Genomic DNA, 22,529 nt, shown 5'->3' with positions numbered 1-22,529 from the left:
ACTGAAAAAGATCAGCATGGGCAAAGAGAGGACCACAATGGAGAGAAATACATTTTTTTCTGTGAATGTAGATATTTTCCTCAGATTCAAGTAACACTTCCTCCTCTTTCTCTCATATCAAATGGTAAATTTAATGGTTAGAGCGTAATGATGAGTGAGGGGGAGGAGGCTACCAAGCTGATATCAGTGAAGAAAAACAAATGAATATGATAGAAAAACAAAGAAGAGAGGAATCAGGTGAATCTGTAGATCTTAACAGATGCCGAAAAGCAGTTTGTTTCATTTTCTGCTGCATTATACTAAGTTGAAGTTACTTCTGTGTGTATGTGCAGCACAGAAGTGGATGTATGGGGGGCTGGACAGTAACATGCTTCTGCAGTACATCGCCTGGGTCACCTACCCTGTAGTGCTCATCACTTTCTCAGCAGGATTCACACAGATACTAGCACCTCAGGCTGTGGGTAAGATACACACACACACACACATACCCACACACTTGAACAGTTTATACATAAACACATGTATTCATAACTAATTCATGGTAACAATTCTGTGTTTGAATACTCTAATTTGGTTTCTAATGCACCATAAGACCTCCAAGGATGTGTGCTCTATGTTTCCTATAGTTGTCACTTTGGCAGAAAATCCATAAAATACCCCTCTGATGTGATGTGCATACAGAAAACTATATGAATATCAATCAGCTTTCCCCCCTCACCCACCCCACTGGCTGTTCATTTATTCTTCTCATCCTTCTCTCTGTAATGGTTTTCTTTCAGCTCGTATTTTCTCCCCACTCCATCACCTGGCGTCTCTTTCTTTTCATTTCCCAGGTTCAGGTATTCCTGAGATGAAGACTATACTGAGGGGGGTGGTCCTGAAGGAGTATTTGACTTTCAAGACATTTGTGGCTAAAGTAATTGGTCTGACCTGTGCCCTGGGCAGTGGGATGCCTCTGGGGAAGGAGGTAGAGGTTGATTTTTTTTTTTTTTTTTTTTCCCTTCATCTCATCCCATCATGGTCGTACAAATAGCAAAAGATGGATTGCTTTGAATTTGAGGAGGGTTTAATGTTGCAAAGGTTTTGAGTAATGTCCCTCCACTTCAGCACAGCATGAGCCACTCACTGATAAAATGTGCTTTCAGTCATATCCTGTCTACTTACGTCCCAATCTGCCTCCTGTCCTCCCTCTCAGGGACCCTTCGTTCATGTTGCCAGCCTGTGCGCCGCTCTCCTGAGTAAACTCACGGCCGCTCTTTTCGGTGGGATTTACATGGTGAGAATAATAATCACATAAAAATAATGACACATATGGTTTATGCACACTCACACACACACACACATTCACACACTCACAAGCAGTTTTAGGCGATGAAATAGAAAAATATCTATATATTTGGTGTAACTACCCTTTGCCTCTAAAACAGCACCAATTTTGTGTTTTTGAAGGTACTTGGCCATTATATGTTGTTCCAAGCATCTTGGAATTTCTGTCTCTTTATGTGATCCCAGACTGGCTCTGTGATGTTGAGATCAGGGCTCAGTAGGGCCCAGGCCATGTGCTGCAGGGTTCTTTGTTCTTGTTGCTGAAGAAAGCCTAGTTCTTTATGACTTTGGCTGTACTGTATCTCTAGGCTTGTTGTCAAGCTGCAGAATGAATATGAGGCTGATCCAGTGTCTCCTCCAGGTCATGATGGGAAAATACATTTAAACAGTGCATTGAATACAGTAGAGGTTGGGGTGTGAGTAGTCAAACATTTCACAGGTGCCTTTGGTTCTGCTGATCATGATCTGGCTGTAGCACAATACTGAAGTGCTGTAATTAATGTTCTTTTGCACACCCACTTACCCATAACCTACCTCTTCTACTCATGCATTATTATTTGAGTTAATGATTAATTCATGGTTTGAATAAATCATCAGTGATTGAATAAATAAAGATCTGAGGTACATCAAAAAGCAACCTGAACTTGTTCTGTAGCTGTCATTATACAGTACATGTAGATACAAAGGTCAAGTGTTTTCAATCACCCCTCATTCATAGCTGTGTATTTCGGTTTTGGTTTTTTAAACTTGTTTCTATCTAGCAATGTTTCACAAAAGCAGTGCCCTCTTCTCAGGGACACACATTTCCCCCTGCTCCAGTGGAGCATTTTGGGGTCAAGGACCACATCATTAGCCATCCATAATTCAGTATGGGGAACTTTCCATCATAAGCCAACTTCTGACCACCACTGCCCTTTCCGACTCCCTTCTGAATGGATGCGCCAAATAGAGGCTTCTAAAAAGGCATCCAACCATTATCGGTACCACTTATTCGTATCAAGGGTCATGGGGAAGGAGGTGCTGAAGCCAGTCCCAGTCGACTTGAGCCAGAGGCAGGGTGCACCACAGACTGGTCACCAGTATATCACAGAGTTGACACATAACTACTCACACTCACATTCACGCCTACGGCAATTTAAGATGACCAATCAACCTAACCTGCATGTTGTTGGACTGTGGAACGAAGAAAACCCATGGAGACACTGGGAACATGCATCCTACACACAGATCGACTAGGGTTAAAGAAAACAACCTTTTTTTATTTACTGCACTAAATCTTTATGTTTCTCACTGATGATTAATGCTGTTAAATGTTTCTGCAGCTGTCATTAATCATAGTTGTCTCAACATAACATCTCCATGTTTAGTTATCTGTAAGAATTAACAATAGTAAACAAGATGAGGAACATTAGAAGTTCAGGGTGGATTTTTCTTATAGGCCTTTATATAAAGAAATGAAGTTCATGGCATCCAATTCTAAACATAACAGTAGTTGAACATTTTGCATGAAACTATCCTAATTTACACTATAGTCGCAGAAATAAGATTCAAGTAGTACAACTCTGCCGGTCTTATTGTAGTAGAATTAGTAAGAGTCATAGAGAAGCAGCCTATGAACTATCTGTAGATGTATTTGTGAATGCCAAATAGGGAAATACATCTGATTTCTAAGTCTATCTATTTAAGTCTAATCTAAGTTTTAGCTGCTTAAAAGACACAAAGGAAACATTCTTCAATTTTGGAGGATGTTCTCTATATTCTATTCTTTGGTCCTTTTAAGTATGTAACAGGAAGAGAACAAAAGAACACAAACACAGCTGCACTGTGACAAATCTGTGACATTTCTTTGACTTTCTGCCACCCCCTAGGAGACACTCACACCTCCACTCATGTGAGACCTCACCCTGGATGCCTCTCTATTTCCACATTGGACAATGTCCTGCTTGTCTCCTCTACGTACCAACAGCATCAGCATCCCTGTCACTATGGAGAAAGATAGACTGCGGTGATAGGGTGGAAGAAAAATATGTCAGCACGCTTAGAAAGACTGGGACCATTAAACATAATCAGTCTGGGAAAATGTTAATTCAGTCTACTGTGCAATCAAGACTGTTTGCTAAAGTTCATTCGCTGCTTCTTTGATTTTTGTGTAGTTTGGATAATAAGTTGAATGTCTTCCAGGAGGAGGATAGAGAAGGTAACCTCTGCACTCACACAGATCGCACTCACACATATTTCTATCTCTTTTTTTTTTATTGCTATAGGAAGAGCCCTTTGAGGGAAGCAAGGTATGAATGCACGAGTCAGATAGTTTCTTTATTTCCAATTCCATCAACATTAATAATCCATGCTGTTCATTTCCGAGGCTGAGATAGATTTTTGATGCCTTTTCATTTGTCTGCGCTGTTTGATTCTGTTCAGCCAACCGTCGCAGCGAGGCATCTATCTGTGTTGTCTTAGCTTCCGTACAAACACCTCATTCCATGATTTCAACACTCAATCCTGGTTTTTCTTTTACGGCCTCCCATATCCCACCACTCATATATGTAAGCTCATATATGTGAAATGGTACATCAGCAGTTTTTGCAGTAAAACTGTTGCAATTGTAAAAAGTTGCTGTCATTTGTTTTTCATGGGAAATGCATTTGTTGTGAATTATGTGTTTGTGGCCTTCGCCGGTACATGTACACCTGTTGGGATTTGAGTGTGCGTGCGTGTTTGCTTGAATGCGTGGCTCTGTTTGTTTGTGTGTGTGTGTGTGTGTGTGTGTGTGTGTCTGTGTCTGTGTGCGTGTCTGTGTGTCTGCGTGCGTGTATCTGATTGTTTGGACAGAACGAGTTGAGGAACACAGAGATGCTGTCGGCTGCCTGTGCTGTGGGTGTGGGCTGCTGCTTCGCTGCTCCAATTGGGGGTAAGACTACAAGGCTGCACCTTCCGATTGAACAGTATCTAATTATGGTAGATAATTATGGGAGCTAATTAGCTGAAGAGAATATGACCCCCAGCTCTAGTGCAGTGCCTGAGGATGCCAGCTCTTTGATTCAGATTCTCAACAACTATTTACCAGCATGACAATAAATTTGGCATAATTCATCTCTATTAGCAGACCATGTTACCCTTTTTTGTACTTAAGGGTGAAAAATGAACACCTCAGGTTTTAGAAGCCGCTAAGGTTTTAAGTTGTACAGGTTATTCATTTATTCTCGATCTTAGAGCTTGTAACTTGACAAATTAATCTTAGCTCAAGATACTTTTACTAGCTTTTTCCTAGAGATGTATCAACACAGCATCACTCATCATCGTGGCATTGAAAACCAGAAAAACGTGGAGTCACGATGATTTTGTGAAATTCCTTTGTGTATTGCTTGTTCAGAGAATAATATGTTGAAAGCTTGTAGCTACACAGTGAAAAACAGGTAGAGGCTGTTTTTGGCACATGATTGACACTTTGGGGGATTCATTTTGATCAACTTGATCAACTAAACTGACTCATGGTGACATAGTGTACAATGTGTACTACACACCTGAGGAGAGAATTCACGCACATCACAGAGCCGTATTATACTTCATTAAATTATGGTATTTTAAAACCGGTAAGCATTCGATTTAAAATGGCCTGTAAATGTGTAAGCCTTGGAAATAATGTACAAACTTTTTTTTTTCTAATTTACAAATGTCAGTGTTGCAAAACCAAAAATTCAGAGCTAAAATGACTGAAACTGATGGAGTCAGTTGATGGAAAATGAATCAAACTCTTTTAATAATCAAGTTATTGCTTGATTTGATTCTGTACTTAGACGTAAACTAAATATCTCTGGGTTTTGACCTGTTACATTATCTGGAGAAGTGGGGAATTATAAATATTTTATACTAATTTCATTTATTGACAAAACAATTCAATTAATTCATTAGGAAAAAAACTATATGAATCAATAATACAAATAATTGTTAGTTTCACTCCTAATGATGCTTTCATGGATATGGGACTAAAGTGAGGTAAAGAAATAGTTGATTCATTTATTAAAAAAGTTTATGGGCAGGAGCATATATATGTGTGTTTCTTTGATGCAGGGGTGCTGTTCAGTATTGAGGTCACGTCGACATTTTTTGCTGTGAGGAACTACTGGAGGGGCTTCTTTGCTGCCACCTTCAGTGCCTTCATATTCAGAGTGCTGGCAGTGTGGAACCAAGAAGAAGGTAACACATAAGACATGGAATATTATCTGTATTTTGTATATTTGTGATGTTACCTCTGTCATTTTGTGGTTTTTTTTTTTTTTTCTGTTTTAACTGACGGTTAAAATCTCACACAGAGTTAATTTGATAATTTGTGTTTTACCACACATCATGGTGATATACAAACCACACAAAATAAGAACAATCTTCATTTTCCTCAGAGACCATCACTGCTCTCTTTAAGACACGTTTCCGTCTGGACTTTCCATTTGACCTCCAGGAGCTGCCAGCGTTTGCCGTCCTTGGGTGAGTGAATAGTCACAGCAGGGCAGTTTGGTGCCTCTCTGAAGTCTCTTTCCACATTTACCTCCCTGTTGAGAGACTGAAGGTTGATTTGTATTTGATGAACAGGGCATGAAATTGACTTTTTACTCTGTTGATTAGAAGTAGAGACTGTCTCCGGAGTATCATGTGCCAAATTTGATTTGCTTGATCCCGAACTGTCTTAATAGAGAAAACTGTAAATTAACATTGGTAGGCTTCCTGTCAAAGAGCCTTAAAAAAGTGATTGAAGTGCAGGTGAAGCTTTAGTGTATTTCAGTAGTGTAAGTGATTCCATTTCAGGTTTTATTGTGTCATTGTCTGTCTGTAGGATTGCCTGTGGTTTTGGTGGCGCCCTGTTTGTCTACCTGAACCGGCTGATTGTAGAGTGTATGAGGAAACAGAAAACTATTAACAAGTTCCTTCTGAGGAAGTGAGTATCTGATCTCTGATGTTACACAGACTCTTTACACACGGATGGACGTGTTTTCTATCTTTAAAGAATAGTTTGTGAAATGCACTTATTTGCTTAGTTACACATAGTTAACTGTAGATAGACACCACTCCAATGTCTGACAGTAAATAAGAAGCTATAACCAGGAAGTGGTTAGTTAAGCACAAATACTCAATACAAGAGGAAAAGCTAGTCTGACTCTTCTCTGAAGTTCAATAATTAACATGTTAGATCTGGTTTGTTTAATCTGTATGAAAACTTGTGTGGGTTTTCTCCAGGTACTCTGGTTTCCTCCCACAGTCCAAAAACATGTATGTCAGGTTGATTGGTGACTCTAAATTGCCCATAGGAGTGAGTGTGAGTGTGTGAGGTTGTTTGTCTCTATGTGGCCCTGTGATGGACTGGTGACCTGTCCAGGGTGTACCCCTGCCTTTCACCCAAAGAGAGCTGGGATAGGCTCCAGCAGATCCCTCTGACCCAGGTTAGGAATACGCGAGTATAGATAATGGATTGATTGATGGATGGATGGGTATAGATTATGGATGGAGGGGTTGGGGTGTGATAAAAATAAGTCACTATGAGCAAAGAAATTCCCTCTCAACTGTCCCCATAACATCACAAATTGGTTGTATCAAGAAACCAAACATGATATAACATGTTAATTAGTGATCTCTAATCATGCTGGTAAGCAGATGTATTTGACTTTGTACAGAGCCATGCTAACAGTTTCCACCTGTTTCAAGTCTTTGTGCCTAAGGCTGCCATATGTTTACTGTGGAGACATTAAAGTGTGATCATCATCATCTAACTCTCTACTGGAAAGAGAATTTAAACAAAAACAATTTTCTCAGGTTAAACTGTGACCCTAAGTTTGTGTTTATAATTGACTCTGTGTCGTACTGTATGTCACAATGTTAATTCAGCATTGGGAGATTCAGGTAAAGTATTTGACTGAACTAGGCCAGTTTAACAGAGATCTATTTATAGACCTCCTATCCTCACCACACAGAAATCAAGTATGCACATACAGTGTGACAAGCACACTCATTAATGACCCTGCAGTCCCTCTCTTCCTGTCAGACGTCTGGTGTACCCTGCGCTCGTCACCCTGCTGGTCTCAACACTCACGTTCCCTCCGGGCTTAGGGCAGTTCATGGCTGGACAGGTGAGAAATCACTTTCACACTCTTGACAGTATGAAAGCATGCCTCTGAGAGTTTGTATCAGGTTGCTGGTCATTTTTGTGTGTCATATTTGATAGCATAAGTTAACACACACACAAACATACCAAAAAACCTGACATGTTTTATGATTATATAGACAGGGTTTACTGCAGCGTGACAACATGCACAGGCCTCGGAGCTGTAATTAGTAAAACAGAAAATAAAATCAAATATTTATTTTCTTCAGAAAATTACATTACATTGTAATGTAACATTTGTATGTTATGTTACATGCTGTTCAAATGTTTCTGATGATTGTGATGTTTCTGCTATAGTCTCAGTTACGTAGCACTGCATCTGCAACATTAAACGAAGTGGCCAAATGGATGCAGACGGATTATTTTTCTCCTAGAAAAGGTTAAAAAATGTCAAAACCATAAAATTGGGTTTGAGCCTGTACAGAGATGCAGAGCACACAGTTTTTGTGCCAAAGTTACCCGTGTGCCTGTCATGCTGTGAAGTCACCCTGCATAACAAGCCTTATAATATCACTCTGAGCTTTTCCAGACTCTCAAACCATGAAAAAAACTCTGCCAGTGGGATTAAAACACCAGTTTTCTTCCATTAAGAAGACAAAACACTAAAGAACTGTTTTCTTCCACTGGGTGTTTTCAGATAGTTCCAGGTAGCAATGAAGCTGCATTCATTTCTAGAAATTTTATCTTATTGCAGATCCAATTAAAATTTCAATGTTGCAGTAGTGATGGAAGTGTTTTAGCTGTTTGATGGGCTGCTATAATATTTGGTTTCAGCCTCACAGAGCCACTAGCATGGCAGGACACTCTTAGTCCTGTTTTCACCTTCACAGTAAAAAAAATCACAGGAATTTGCAGAAGACCCAGCAAATTGTTTGCTGCTGCCCTTCTGTGACCAGTAGAGCTGCCAAAACAGTGTGAAACCTTCACTTAACTTTTTCCTTGTTTTGACCCGTCAGCTGACTCAGCACGAGTCTCTGGTCGCACTCTTCGACAACCGCACCTGGTGCCGTCAGGGCGTGGCTGAGGAGTTTGACTACATCAGCCACCACCATGCCTGGAAGCACCCCCAGGTCAACGTCTTCATCACCCTCATCCTCTTCATCATCATGAAGGTAGCACACGTGTAATATTCAATGGTGAATTCATGATGATGATGGCGATTGAATGTTTATGATTTTTAAACTTTCCTCCATGTTTCAGTTCTGGATGTCCGCTGTTGCCACCACCATGCCTGTTCCATGTGGGGCCTTCATGCCAGTTTTCCTTATCGGTGAATAAAATCCACTCTCCCATTGGTTTTTCCTGCAGCATTTAGAACTCCTTCAAATAACTGCTTGGTGTATCTATGTGCGATGCACAGGTGCAGCATTTGGCAGACTTGTTGGAGAGGTCATGGCAACCATGTTTCCTGATGGCATACATGCTGACGGCAGTGTGTATCCCATAGTTCCGGGGGGTTATGCTGTTGTTGGTGAGTTTTATACCTAATTTGCTTTGATAATTAATTTTTAAGCTACATTTTAAAGTTCCTCTCTCCAGCATAATTGAAATCATTGCTGCTACAGTTATTGGCATCACTTCATCCAGGTTTATAGAAACTGACTGATGAAAATTGTTTCACTTATGATGAACCAAGATGAAATAGAAAATTAGAAAATTGATTTTTAACTTCTGTCAAACATTTCTGACCACGCACTAGATCCTCCTGTGCTGTACGTGAATTCCTGCAATGAGACAATGTGAAAAAAAATGAGTGTTTCCTCTTACACAGGTGCTGCAGCTTTGTCTGGAGCAGTCACCCACACTGTATCCACAGCAGTGATTGTGTTTGAGCTGACTGGTCAGATCTCCCACATCCTGCCTGTGATGATCGCTGTGATCCTGGCCAACGCCGTGGCCCAGGCGCTCCAGCCATCCCTGTACGACTCAATCATCCGCATCAAGAAGCTTCCTTATCTGCCCGAGCTGGGCATGGGGCATCACGAGTGAGTCAGTGTGCCCAATCGGTGTCCTGTTTGTCCTTGTCCCCACCTGTTTGTTTGAATTAAACCTCAGGATGTTTCTCTGTTGTTTTTGAGCGATCCTGTGTCCTAATTTGTTTTTTATTTCTCCATCTCTTGCCTTTCATTTCCTTCCCTCTCTTGTTTTCCCCTTCTCCCTGCTCCCCCTTCTCATCAGCTAACCGCTATCTTCTCTCCTCCTGCTCCACATTTCAGGAAGTATAATATCCGTGTGGAGGACATCATGGTCAGGGATGTGCGCTTCATCACTCTTACATCTTCCTATCGCGACCTGCAGGAGATGCTCCTGACTGGTCAGCTCAAAACACTGGCCCTGGTTGAATCTAGAGGTAGGTGGTTGTAATATGGGGTTTTCATGGTTTGTGCTTCCAACTCTGTGGCAACATTATAAGGGAGGTCTTCTCCTGATTGAACCTGCAGCTCTGTTCTAACATCTTGTGTAAAAATCGGAAGAGTTCAGGCAGCATATTTCTGCCCATGGTTTTGGAATGAGACTGATGTTTTGATCATTTTGTTCTCCTTTGTCTTTGGTCTCTATCAAGTTTTCCTTCATTCGCTCTTTCTTTCTCTTCCTCCTTTCTCCTTAGACTCTATGATCCTGCTGGGCTCCATAGAGCGACTGCAGCTCCAGTCTCTGCTTTCTCTTCAGCTCAGTCACCAGCGGAGGCTGGAGTACCTGCGCCAGCTGGCCCAGGACAACGGCACACACGATCACCTGCCAAGTCTGACTACTGACAGCACCCCCAGCTCGCCGTGCGCCCACACCCACATAAACGCCCCGACCAATATCAACTCTCGCCAAGGGGTCCGCTTCCTGGTGAGCACCCAACAGGTGTGAGGCGTCCGGGGGCGCCAGGGCTGGGCTGGGGCAAAGTCTGGCTTGGGTTGGGTTGTAGCAGTAGACTAAAAGTGGATCAGGCACAGCATGTGTGAAGCCTGTAGTAGTAGGTAAAGGCACAGACGGAGTTTTTTGGGCAGCTGTCGTGGTAAGTGTTTACAAACTGTATAAATGTTCATGATTTCTACTAATACATTAACACATGTCTCTTGTGTCTCTGTCGTCTGTGCCTTTACCTGTGTTGTTCTGTTTATCTGCATGTGCTTTGTATTTGTCCTCTCTTTGTTTTCCGTCTGTGTGTGTGTGTGTGTGCATGTGCGCTTGTGTCTGGCTTCCTTTGTTAATGTATTTTCCATATAGATCTCGACAGAGGAGTCTTCCTCCTTCAGCCCAGTGGTTTCCAATGTCCAGCTCCCTTTGAAATCTGCCTTGAAAACTGTGTCTGCCATCAGCGACACAGAGACGCCAAATAGTATGTACTTTACACACAGTAGGAAAGAGGAACAGCGATGTGTGATACAAATGACAAACACATTTTAAAAGGTCAGAATTCAAATTCACATTTAATTAAAGCTGATTTTTGTTTTCTCTCTGAGGCTCTCAGACCCTCTCCTGTGCTGACCAAGATAAGGAGCTTCTGGAGGTGAGCACAAGAGCATGAAAGAGAGAAAGATATCATATATGCGTGGGTGCAAGTGTACTGAAAGAGTGTGACATGCATTATATGCGAGGGTGTGTGTGCTCTCTCTCAGTTCGCGCATACACTATACCGTCCGCCTCCTCCTTCTGCCGTCAGGCAGGATCCACCCACAGGCAGCAGGGTTTCCCTGTGTGATCTCATGCTGTGCTTTTTGTTCTGAAACATGTGTGAGTCATTGCCCCTTCAATACACAACACACTCACTGCCAGTCGAGCGTTTTGAACATCCTACATTTGAGCATTTTTGGTTTCAAAGTCATGATGTGTCTTTAATTAAACAGCTGACACAGTAGCAGCTCAGTCATTATGAACTTGTGCTTTGTAGTAAAACGTTCAAACATACCAGGAAATGTAAAATTTGACTTTCACTGATACTAAATATGACAGGCTGATTTTTGGTAACGTATTTATAGTGAGAGGAGTCATGGGTTTAAATGTTTTCACATCATACATCAGTTCCCAGAATTTTTAGAAGCTGAAACTAATTTAAATAAAGTTGATTAATTGATTAATCCTTTGAACAAAAGTAAATCATCAGTAATTTGATAATCAATGAATTGTTTAAAATCCATATAATTTGCATTCAATCCGAAACCATTTTGAAATGGGAAATTTCATAATGACAAATTGAACTTCTTATTTTCACTTTACAACACAAAAAAAATAATTTAAAAAAATGCATATTTTGCTTTACTTTACCTATATGTTGACAAAAGGCTCTGAATGAGGAGAATTTTTGTGGTTGACCACATTATTTTCACTTCTGTGTTTTCTGTCTTCAAAATCATCAAACCTGACCCCGCTTGGGATTTTCACAGTAAAAGCACTGTTCTGTAAATTTGCTCTTTTCACAGCAAACATTTAAACTTGTCACAGCAGAAACAAATTACAGGTGTTTCTAGTAACATTCACAATGGCTTTCCTCTATTCAAGTGTCACACCATAACCAGCATGAATAGACTCAACATAGCATATTAAAGCTGAAGCAGTATAGTGGAGTTCAGCCTTTATTCATTTTTTTAATTAACACTTATGACTTTCCAACTGTGACATGTTGACAGTCAATTGAAGAGCAAAATGAACTGCATTATGATAGTACACTTTTTTTCTTTTTTTTTTGTTCCCAAATGAATCAAATTCAGACATTTTCCACTTGACCTTGCAGGAAAACACACCAGTTTATCTAATATCACTAACAAGTGCTCAGCTCCAGGACTCATTATAATATTACAGTGCAGCATCTCATAATGTAATTAGTTACACCTGGTCTGATGTGAAACAAGGTGTCTTTGACTCAACTTTCACTCTACATGTGCCACCGAGTCATGTGCAGGGGCAGTTATTGCTTCAGTGAAGAGCTGGAACAAGCAGACGGTACGATACTGCCAGACACTGTGGAAGAAGATGAATTTTTCAAGTTAAAATAGGGGATATTTCAGGGAAAGCAGAAATGTTTAACTGTTTCAAAAAATGCTAAAATATAAGGTGTTCAAACCCCCTTTATTCTGGCAGTGTATTTGTCATCCAGTGTTGTGTGAGCATTGGGTTTGTACAGATTTCGTGACCTTACCTTCATCTGTGGTGCAGTAATTATACCCTTTCAGCAACATTGTGCTCACATCTTGGGGACTTCTGGCAGCAGAAGTCAGGCTGGGATCCAATGTTGCAGTGATGCCTTGTTAAAGGGCTAAACCTGTCCAGTTTCACTGATGCTGTGTTAATGTTGTGCTGTGTTGATGCCTTCTCTCCCCGGCTGGAAGAGCCCGGCTGGGCCGGCTCCTCCTGAAAAAAGAAAGGCCAAACCCAAACGAGTGAGGATCTCCATGGCGGTAAGATTGTCTGCCGCCTAGAGACTGTTGCTTAGTAACCGTTGCCTTGCGACACGTGCGTAGTGAGTGCTGGACCAAAATACTTGTGGTGCACAAACCAAAGCATTAGAGTGGCTTTGCAGAGAGAGCGAGAGAAAGTGTGTATGAGAGAGAGAGAGAGAGATGGGGCAATTTGTTTAAGTGGTAAACTGTCTTCAGTGGTAAACCAAATGTTGCATCTGATTCAGTGGTAAACCAAATGTTGCATCTGATTCAGTCTAAACTGTTCTTAGTGCTCATTGTGTGCTATGTTCATTTTTGTGTTTTAGCTTAAGGCTGTTGATTGTGAAAGTTTCTGATGCTACAAGTTTGGTTTATCGGATACTGGCCTGAACCTTATCTTTACCTTGGAAAATAGAAAGTAGATGTACAAGGTCATCTCCTATTGTAATGTGTTGATAAACTGTCTTTACTATGCATAGTGTTGTGTGATATTGGTGTACTTTGTGTATATAATAAATATTTTGTGTATATAGGGACATATGTATGTCTTACTAGTTTTTTTTCTTGCAGGACTCCACTGAAGTGGAAGATTGTATGACCCCATCAGAGGTGAGACCTACACAAACAGAAACTACGCAAGAGTTTTATAGTTGAGAGTTTCTAAGTTTCAGTGTCGTGTCACTCTTCTCATCTCAGATAGCAGAGTGGGAGGAACAGCAGCTCGATGAACCAGTGGATTTCAAGAACTGCAAGATTGATCCTGCCCCTTTCCAGCTGGTGGAGCAAACATCTCTGCATAAGGTACAAAATAAAAAATAAACACACCCTGAAACTACGTTTTTACAACAGTAGGTAATTAAATTTTTAACAAAAAAATGCCCTGTGCATACAATGAGAATCTTGTTTTACCAGCTAGGAATAAAGCAGAGCCATTTTTCACCACTCAATCCATGTGAATGGTCTCAGCTTCACTGTTAGTCATAAAAGTGTGATTACATAAATACACCTTGGGTTTTTTTGCTGTCTGGGGAAAGTGAAATCGCCTCTGTTGATTACACAAATCATAAATTACGGTAAGCTATGACTGGTTGGTGTCTAAAGTGTAGTCTGCCGGGGCTCACAGCAAGAATTTATGACTGTAGGATCATCTAGTCTGACACAATAAGCGTCTCGAGACATAGAAGAGCAGTTTCATCACAGAATTGGAGTTTACACAAGCTTGATCCGAAATGCAAATGAACCCTGCTCCCTAAGTATTTATCCAGGCTATGATCCATCTGTCCTCCTCCACAGACTCACACTATCTTCTCTCTGCTGGGCCTGGATCATGCCTATGTCACCAGCATGGGACGTCTGGTTGGAGTGGTCTCTCTCAAAGAGGTGTGCATGTCTGTTTCCTGGGCACTGACACAGAACTTTTTTTTTCTGCATTTGATCACTGATGTTCAACTTATCTCTACCTGCTCCCTTTCCCCTTTCTCTTTGTTTTACTTTCCCTGGCTCTTCTTTCTTTCTTGTTTCCTCCAGCTACGTAAGGCCATCGAGGGCTCCGTGACAGTGACTGGAGTGAAAGTGCGCCCTCCATTGGCCAGTTTCCGTGACAGCGGGAACAGCACAAACGTGTCCGAGGTAACTGAATTACACAAGCTGTGCATCCGCCACAGAGGGCTCTCGTTGCCACGGGAACGCAATCCTCATGTTAAGGACCAGCCAGATCTCTCGTACAAAGAGATCCCAGTCAACTTCTCAGACCAAACCAGTCTGCAGTTTCAAACCAGCCCAGGTGACATCACAAACCAGTCATCGGATCTGGTGCTCCAGGAAAGCCCCTCTTTCACTGAGGACCAATCAGAGTTTACTTTTGACTGCAGCCCCTCCCACACTGAGGAATCAGAGCTGGCCTGTGACTATGATCCCCCCACCCACACCCCTGAGCCGGACGAAACAGAGCAAGAACAGGGCAGTCCACCTCTGAACAAGGACCAATCAGAACCTGAGGGACAGGGTAGCCCCGCCCACACTGAGGACCAATCAGAATGATCAGATCCATACCGTCGCCTCATGAATATTGGCGTTTCTTATGTTTTTTTGAGGTCACACTCACCTCCAAGTCCAGCCTAGATTGGTTTGTAATGTTGTGGTGTGAGTGAGCGAGTGAGTTGGTGTAACATTTAGTTAGATGTGTCTGAAACTGTGCAGATGCTTGTTTAAAGGATAAAGCTTGTTTTATTCTGTAGTCTTATTATTGTCAACAAATCCCATGAGAAGAGCTATAGTGACAATGGATTTGTCAGTTTCCTAACACTTCCTAACAGTCTTGCCCTCCTTGTTGTTCATACACTGCTCTTAAAGACAAATATTTAAAGGTGAACTGATTTTACACATGCAATCCCACGGATTACCACAATACACTAGTCCACAATTTACCTCTGCTTGAGGCTAGCATCTCAAGGTTATAGTAGCCGCTATCATCAAGTTGCATTGTGGGCAATGAATTTGGACAAGGAAGAATAATGTGCAGAGAAAAAGATGGCATTTGCATGATTCTGCTGCATCAATTAGTTTCCTCTTTTAAATTGTACCTTGTAAATCTGACAGAGAACACAGTGCTACATTGGTGGCTCATTCTTTTATTGAGCTTTTTAAAAAAATGTTTGAGTTCTTAAACTTGGACCTGTCACATTGCATGGTCATAGGTGTTTAAAGCTTCAGCAGATGGACTTGAAAATGACATTTAAATTACAGCTCAGCATGATTGATGTGGATTAATGCGCATTTTACATGTAGTGAGCTGGGCACTGTTGTTTTTAGTAAAACGTTACTCACACAGGAGAAATCAGTGAATTTATTAGGGACTCTTTGCAGATGCAGATTTTGTGCTATAGTGAGTTTGAACCTGTGTGCCCATGTTTCATGTAATGCAGGATCATGTCAAATGGTGGAACAATATAACTTGTGTGTTAAACTATAATGTCGTGGAGGAATTAACTCTATTAGGCTACACAGAAAATACTAATTTAGCCTTTTCATGGGATTTGACACTAAGAAACATAGAATATTGCCAGCAATATCCTGTGTGTGTGTGTGTGTGTGTGTGTGTGTGTGTGTGTGTGTGTGAGAGAGTGTGACACTTTTTGACAGTTTTCTTGCCATTCTCCGATCTGGTCCACACTCCTATACATCGTTTTGACTTCAAACATTATGTGAAATAATGGATGGTGAAAACTAAAAGGAATAAATAATCAAGGGAAAGCACAGAAGAACAAAGACATGGAAAATTATTCTAATGAGCACATAACTATATGACTTCAAACTACCTATTCACAAGCTAATACATCAAAGAGGGATAAGATTAATGACTAAGACAGAATGGTGTTGGTTATATGTTGGCTGATATGCAATAAATTTACAGTAATAATGCAGTAAAATGTGATTTAATAGCTACAGTGTGTCCAGACTCCACTGTTTAAAACAATGCAGGCTCTGCAATTACATGTCACAGCATTTTATCAGTATTTATCAGTTTTGTTTTTTTTTATTTTACCACCAAATATCAGTGTCCTTATTAGCCCCCAACATCTACTATCAGCTGGGATCTATTCACTAAACAAAAAAGGCAGCTTCCAAAGGTCCACCAAGCTTAGTACAGGGCTCCAAATAATAATGAAGCACATTGTAATTACCATGAATATAATTTACTGCACATGTAGCCTTGTTTGGCTTTATAGGGGCTGATTTAATAAGGGCAATGTAGACTGTCAGTCTCATCGTTTGAACTGCCCCTGCATCTTCTTGCTATGTAAAATTACTGTGTTTAACGTGTTTCTAGCATGATAAAGGAACAACACTTGAGTGATAGGAAGATACTGGCTGTTGTACAGAGCACACTCACACTTACATGCACACATACACTGTATGCAGCCTGTAGATATTTACACCGTGATATGTCACACATATCTCTTATTGACAGAGTACATTTAATCCAGCCTGGCTTCTAATGAAATGTCGAGAAATGTAACCACTGTATGAAGCACGGTGACAAACCCCAAAAAGTCCAAAAGCTGTCGTAGATCAAAGCGTGTGTATGTTTGTGTGCGAGTCCTTGTTATGACTTTGGATGTATTTTAGCTTCATGCAATTTTGAGCCATATTCCAATTTTATGTGATTTCACCGCAGCACACCACCTCAGGCTCATTTTTGTCTGTGTAAACATTTGTGCAACAATTTATTAACGTCTTTTTGTTTGCATATAGAATGTGAAGTATTGCTCGCCGTATAAGATAATGTATAAGGAATTAAATGTAGAAAGTATATAAGCTAATTTGCAGAGAATCTAGTTAAGCAATAAGTCTGTAGTATCTCCCTTTATATGGCACTGACCTGTATATGCTTTGTACATATGAAAATACATGGTTGAAATCCAAGTATGAAATCTACGTACATGCTCTGTACATAGGACAGTTATGCATTTGAAATCCAACAGCCATTGTTATTTTTCAGAGAACATGAAATTGTTTTTTGTACATGAGTGAATGATTAAATTGAAAGAAAAACACCTTTAAAACATAAACTAAAAATTTGTGCTTCCTCTTTTTGTCTTTAGTTTGTGTTTATGGAAAAAAAGACAAAGAATCCTTTTCAAAAAAAAAAAAAAAATTATATTTATATATGCAGGACATTCAGTATCAAACACATCCTGACCCACAAGACACAGCATGACCTGGAATAAAACAACACTACAAAATATCCATAGAAAACCACTGCAATATGCAACACATATGACTCTTCACAGAAATGTACAAAAACTCAGTTTGAACAACAGCTTTACATTCTCATTGAACTCTCCAATATATATACTGTTTCCAGCAGCAAAAAACAGCAGAGGGAGGACAGTAATGAAAGGCCTGGAGGATGAGAGAGAAGGCAACGAGTGGAGGGGAGATGATCAGAGGAAGGAAAGAAGAGGAAGAGGAGGTGGTGGAAAGAGGTTTACAGTGAAAGCAGAACAATTTATGTCATATCCAGAATCAACACGGACTCAAAGAGACATAAGGATGAACAACACATCACATCAAATACTCTTTCTCCTTCTTTTCCTCTCATTCATCTCTCTCCTCCTCCTCGTCGAATGATGCCACTCCAGAAGAGGCGCGGTCGGAGAAGAAGCTCCTCGGGCTGCAGTGCCACACCCGAACTTCATGAAACACGCTGCCTTCCTCCTCATCATCCTCTTCATCCTCCTCTCCGGGAGACTCTGAGTGAGACGTGGAGTAGCAGGAGTCGAATCTGCTGCTCCTGCCCCGAGGCCTCCACTCAGGTTTTTGGTGGACGCAGATCTCGCTGCGCTGCTCCCGCAGAGGAGCTGGCCGCTCCTCATGACCAGCCAGCCTCTCTTCCTCTTCCTCTTCCTCCTCCAGGAACGAACTCATGCAGTCGCTGGGTAAAGTTGGTGAATTGGTCTGGGATGAATGTGGGTCACTCATAGATGCAGGCCTACCACAGAACAGGCTGCTGCTGCTGCTGCTGGACCCCATAGGGCTGTCGGAGGGCAAGGCCTCGTCAGAGTTGACCTCAGGCTGGTGTTGCGCTCTGGACATTGGATTGGACGTGGCGACTTCTGAGGGAGGAGCAAAGAGTCAGAACACCTGCGGATGGATGGATTATTGGAGGAGGGGGTGGGAAGATGAGACGATTTATCAGTGATGACACAGAAATGAAGACGATGAGTGGAATGAAATGAAATCAATAAACCAGTGGCATCTGTGGGTACCTGAGCTCTGGCTGCAGAAGGTGTGAGTCTGCCCATTGTTGTGGGAGTCTTCATCATTGGAGTCTTCCTCATCGTCATCCACAGATGCCCAGGCACGCAGTTTAGCCTCAGCGATGGCAAACTGCTCAGCTACTCCTGACAGGAACACGTGTCCAGTAAATTAATGCGGTTGATTCCCAAATGCTTAATCCCTTTCTGCAGCTGTTTTTTTTTTAGCCCCTCCACCTGATTTTACATAGATCTAGTTAATGGAAATTGGCCTAATTTTAACCACACTTTTGTTTTTTTGGTATTTAATCTCTTCATTTATCTTTAATATCTATACTAAGCAAGGTGGAAATACTGCAACCCTGGGAGTTAATTTGTCTCAGAATTGCAGGTTTTTTTCTACAGACTACCATTAATTTTCCTTTTTTTTTTTAAGTTTCTTCACTTTCAAACAGGCTTCTGAGCCAAACTGAGTCAAAAGCAGGGTTTTATATTCTGATGATTACTCCCTTTAAATATATATTTTCTATGAAACATAAGAAAATTATTTTTAAAAAAAAGACAAATTGCATCTTCATATCTCTTGTATTGTTTGATCAGAAGTCCAAACTGTAGAAATAATTGGTCTACAGTGTCTCTGTTTCAGTGTTGATCAGGGTGTGAAGAAAGAAAAAAAGAGATTTTACAATGTACACAATGTACAGTTGCTGTGTACCCTACATACATCCCTCCCTCCCTCCCTCCCTCCCTCTCTCCCTCACTGTCTCTTCATCAAACTATCCTGACATCACTGGAGCCAGAGTGGATGAGTCACAGCAAAACAACAGGAGCTGCTGTATCATTGGTGGGCAATGAAGTGTTCTGGGAGAGCGTCTAATGGGCCGACATCTGCTGCCAAGTCAAGCTGTCACCCCAGAGACAGTGCAGCGGGCGGGGTGAACCGTGGACATTCAGGAGTTGTAGGGGATTAGGTGCCTGACAGAAGGTGCCTACCTAAACCGAGCTAAGAAAGATGATGCACGTTTGCACACACAGTCAAGTGACAAGTATTTAAACACTGGAAGAACCGCACACGACACATAGCTTTGACGAAGGGAAGGTAAAGGTCACAGATATGAATACCTGCAGCAAACCGGGCCTCCTTCTCTCCCTCCGTCAGATGGCAGTAGGAGCTAAAGTGGGAGTGGGCGGCCGGTGGAGGCTCCGTGGGTTTGGGCCAACCTTTCCATTCTATGAGGTGGGCGACCCGGCCCTGAGCCAGGGAGGTGGGCTTCGTCACATGATCCCTCACTGCCTGAGAGATGCCTGGACACAGAGAAGTAGACGTCAGTCTGAAGTTGTAACTCGAGTAATTCAAGACTTTTAATCAGAGTATTGAGGTTATTACCATTTAAGGACGACCTGGCAAGTGCTGCAAACTCATGGATGCCAACACTTTTGCGTGAGTCTGCTGGAGATTTTCCTGACTTTGGAATCATTTCACTCTCCTCAAATTTCACCTGCAAGAAAGAATTGATTTTTAGCCAAACTCCTTATTTTACACTGGTGCATGAAAGCACAAAAAAAAAACACTTTGGTCCACATTTGTATACTTCTGGCCCAGCACTGTGAGTAACAGTAAATGTATACTTTTTTACGTTTTTTTTGTGAAAAACATTCACAGAGCATATAAATGAAAAGCTCAAACTCAAATAAAAACACAGGACAAACATGCTGACATGCCCACATGGAGATCTGCTTTTAACTCTTTAATAAATATGACTTTTCCCTACCTCTTCCTCCCTTTTTCTCCTCCTCCTTTGTCTATTCCGCAATCTCAGCTTCATGGTGAACACGCAGAGCAAACCAACACAACTAAAAGTCACAGCTTGGGGTTTACTGGTTTAAACCACCGGGCAGACAAGCCAACAGCTTTGCCCTAAATTTACTGCGCAGACGCTAAGGCCACGGTAAGCCGGTGAAACGGGTTAAAATGGTTGGGGCTGAGGGAGGTGAGGGCAGTGATGTCTAGTCTCCATGTGGCTGTGCAAACATATGGCGTGTGACCAGCTCTGCTAAGCAGCTCCTGCCAGGCCTGCTCACCCCAACGCTGCTGATCCTGCTTAGAAGTGATAGCACCACCTAACTAACTCCTCATCCAAAACAAATACACACGGATATCTGTAATAGGTCTGGTGGGTCCACTGAATCTGTGCCTGCAGCACACAAAACTGGTTTGCAATACGCTTTTAGGTCCAGCGAGTGTTTCAGGAAGTGGGAAAAATGCTGCCAGAATAAACTCCGAGCACGTGCACGGCTTAAACGGTACCGTAAAGGAGATCGAAAAGGCTCCTGACTGTGGTTAAAGGCTTACTTTAAAGTCAGAAGTGACAGTAAATGTGTGTCAGAGAGAAACAGATAGGGAGGGACCTGGAAGGAAGTGATATGAAGGTGCAAACAGCTCCTGGAGCCTTTGTGACAGCCAGCGCTCCTCAGAGATGAGCTTCAGTTTGCAAAACACACCTGTGAGCTCTGCAGACGTCACTCATGCTCAGCACTGATAAACACAACACACGTTCCGAGGCTGTCCAGCTTCGCACGGCTTCCTCCTGAGACTCACACACACGGATTTCTGCACCACGGGCGCTCACCTCTTAAATCACATAGTCGCAAACATGGAGACAAAATAAGAAACACTTCATGGAAACCAGTTTTCGCTTTAAAGTGAGCAACAACCGTGAACACTACTACAACTGCGGATTATGTATCAGGTCATAAACCAATTAGCAGCATTTGTCAACAGCCAACACTGTAGACTTCAGGTCCTCAGCCTTTTTGGTTTGTGACCTCACTGTCTGTGACCTTTCGTCACATAAGTTGTGTAAAATGGGATTTTTCCACTTCTACATTTCTTGATTGTTTGATTTAAATAATTTGCATCAAACTGTCCAGTTTAATAGTTGTCCGGGGGTGGGACTAATTTGTATAGAAGAGAATTGTTTGTTTTTCCACCATCGTCCACTGAGGTTTATCCTGAGACCCATTGGAGAAGTCACAGCCCTCAGGTTGGGAACCATTCTACAGCACAGAGGATCTTTAGCTTTTTGGTTTTGGTTTTTTAGTATTTTATAACCTTTTTAGACTAAATGAGTCATAGAAGAATAGGAATTGACAATGAGAATAATACTTTGTTGAATTTTTGTAAATGTTATCTTTGATATTTTATTCTTTTTGCCATATGATTTAGCTTCTTCTTCCCACTTCACCATGCAGACTGTTAGTCTAGACCTCTTTTACAGCCGACAATTGCTACTAATTGCAAACCCGTAAAACCAACCACCTGTGTGTTGCGGCGTTTGTAATTAAGTTCATACAAGTCCCTTTTCTTTTTTAGCTGTTTCGGTTTTTTACTGGTGTGCGCCTCTTTGACACTAATGTTCTTATAAGCCTACTAAACCTGATGCTTCCTCTGACATCTCAAGAGTCGGTGATGTAACTTGCAGAACCAACAAGTGGGCTCGACTTAATCCAGTGTCTGCAGCAGAGTGTGTATCTGGCAGTGACTGGAGAGAGCTGCAGTACAAATCGTGAAAATATTTTTTTTCTTCCTAGAAATGGTGCATTCAAGTCGACACGCTGAAAGCTGAAAAACACACCAACCCGCCATTGATGGGTGCAGGCCTGTAGCCTGCAATTATGGAGAAATAGCGCACAAGAGGCGCGGATGCAGCAGCGGGTCTCCTGGCAACCTCTGAAGTCCCCATCTGCATACCAATAGCTCCGTACCTGCATCGGATAAACACCGCGGAAATACCGAGAGCTCCCTGCCCTTAATACGCGTCTTCACGGCTCTAACCGTGCTGGTGTGGCACAGTAATGACTTCCCTTACGGCCACTCTCTGTACCTACCTGTAAGTCGGAGCGCGACGGCTCATGATAATGCGC

The 22,529-nt window shown here is 41.8% G+C and overlaps 2 protein-coding genes across 2 annotated transcripts in view; one reads left to right on the top strand and one right to left on the bottom strand.

The window, feature by feature from the left end:
* Nucleotides 1-15,303, top strand: part of clcn2a (chloride channel, voltage-sensitive 2a) — a 36,336-nt gene extending 21,033 nt beyond the window's left edge. Inside the window, exons 4-25 of the mRNA XM_026313053.1 lie at nt 333-461; nt 834-967; nt 1,196-1,276; nt 3,591-3,614; nt 4,159-4,237; nt 5,398-5,523; nt 5,724-5,808; nt 6,155-6,256; nt 7,358-7,442; nt 8,434-8,589; nt 8,678-8,747; nt 8,838-8,948; nt 9,249-9,462; nt 9,694-9,827; nt 10,086-10,315; nt 10,697-10,808; nt 10,933-10,979; nt 12,796-12,864; nt 13,417-13,455; nt 13,543-13,647; nt 14,140-14,226; nt 14,374-15,303. Of these exons, the coding sequence (XP_026168838.1) occupies nt 333-461; nt 834-967; nt 1,196-1,276; nt 3,591-3,614; nt 4,159-4,237; nt 5,398-5,523; nt 5,724-5,808; nt 6,155-6,256; nt 7,358-7,442; nt 8,434-8,589; nt 8,678-8,747; nt 8,838-8,948; nt 9,249-9,462; nt 9,694-9,827; nt 10,086-10,315; nt 10,697-10,808; nt 10,933-10,979; nt 12,796-12,864; nt 13,417-13,455; nt 13,543-13,647; nt 14,140-14,226; nt 14,374-14,886 (2,732 nt within the window). The 3' untranslated portion in view covers nt 14,887-15,303. The remainder of the gene's footprint in view (nt 1-332; nt 462-833; nt 968-1,195; nt 1,277-3,590; nt 3,615-4,158; nt 4,238-5,397; nt 5,524-5,723; nt 5,809-6,154; nt 6,257-7,357; nt 7,443-8,433; nt 8,590-8,677; nt 8,748-8,837; nt 8,949-9,248; nt 9,463-9,693; nt 9,828-10,085; nt 10,316-10,696; nt 10,809-10,932; nt 10,980-12,795; nt 12,865-13,416; nt 13,456-13,542; nt 13,648-14,139; nt 14,227-14,373) is intronic.
* A 2,330-nt stretch (nt 15,304-17,633) lies between these two features.
* Nucleotides 17,634-20,431, bottom strand: fam131aa (family with sequence similarity 131 member Aa). Its single transcript, XM_026314254.1, has 5 exons — nt 20,378-20,431; nt 19,993-20,104; nt 19,728-19,910; nt 18,618-18,752; nt 17,634-18,464 (listed from the first exon to the last, which is right to left on the bottom strand). Exons 1-5 carry the CDS (start codon nt 20,429-20,431, stop codon nt 17,947-17,949), a joined length of 1,002 nt encoding a protein of 333 aa, XP_026170039.1. The 3' UTR covers nt 17,634-17,946.
* Nucleotides 20,432-22,529: the final 2,098 nt, after the last annotated feature.

This window comes from Mastacembelus armatus, chromosome 17 (assembly GCF_900324485.2).
Source record: "Mastacembelus armatus chromosome 17, fMasArm1.2, whole genome shotgun sequence".
Lineage (NCBI taxonomy): Eukaryota > Metazoa > Chordata > Actinopteri > Synbranchiformes > Mastacembelidae > Mastacembelus > Mastacembelus armatus.
The sequence above is the reverse complement of the archived record's forward strand: the minus strand, read 5'-3'. Positions and strand labels throughout refer to the sequence as shown.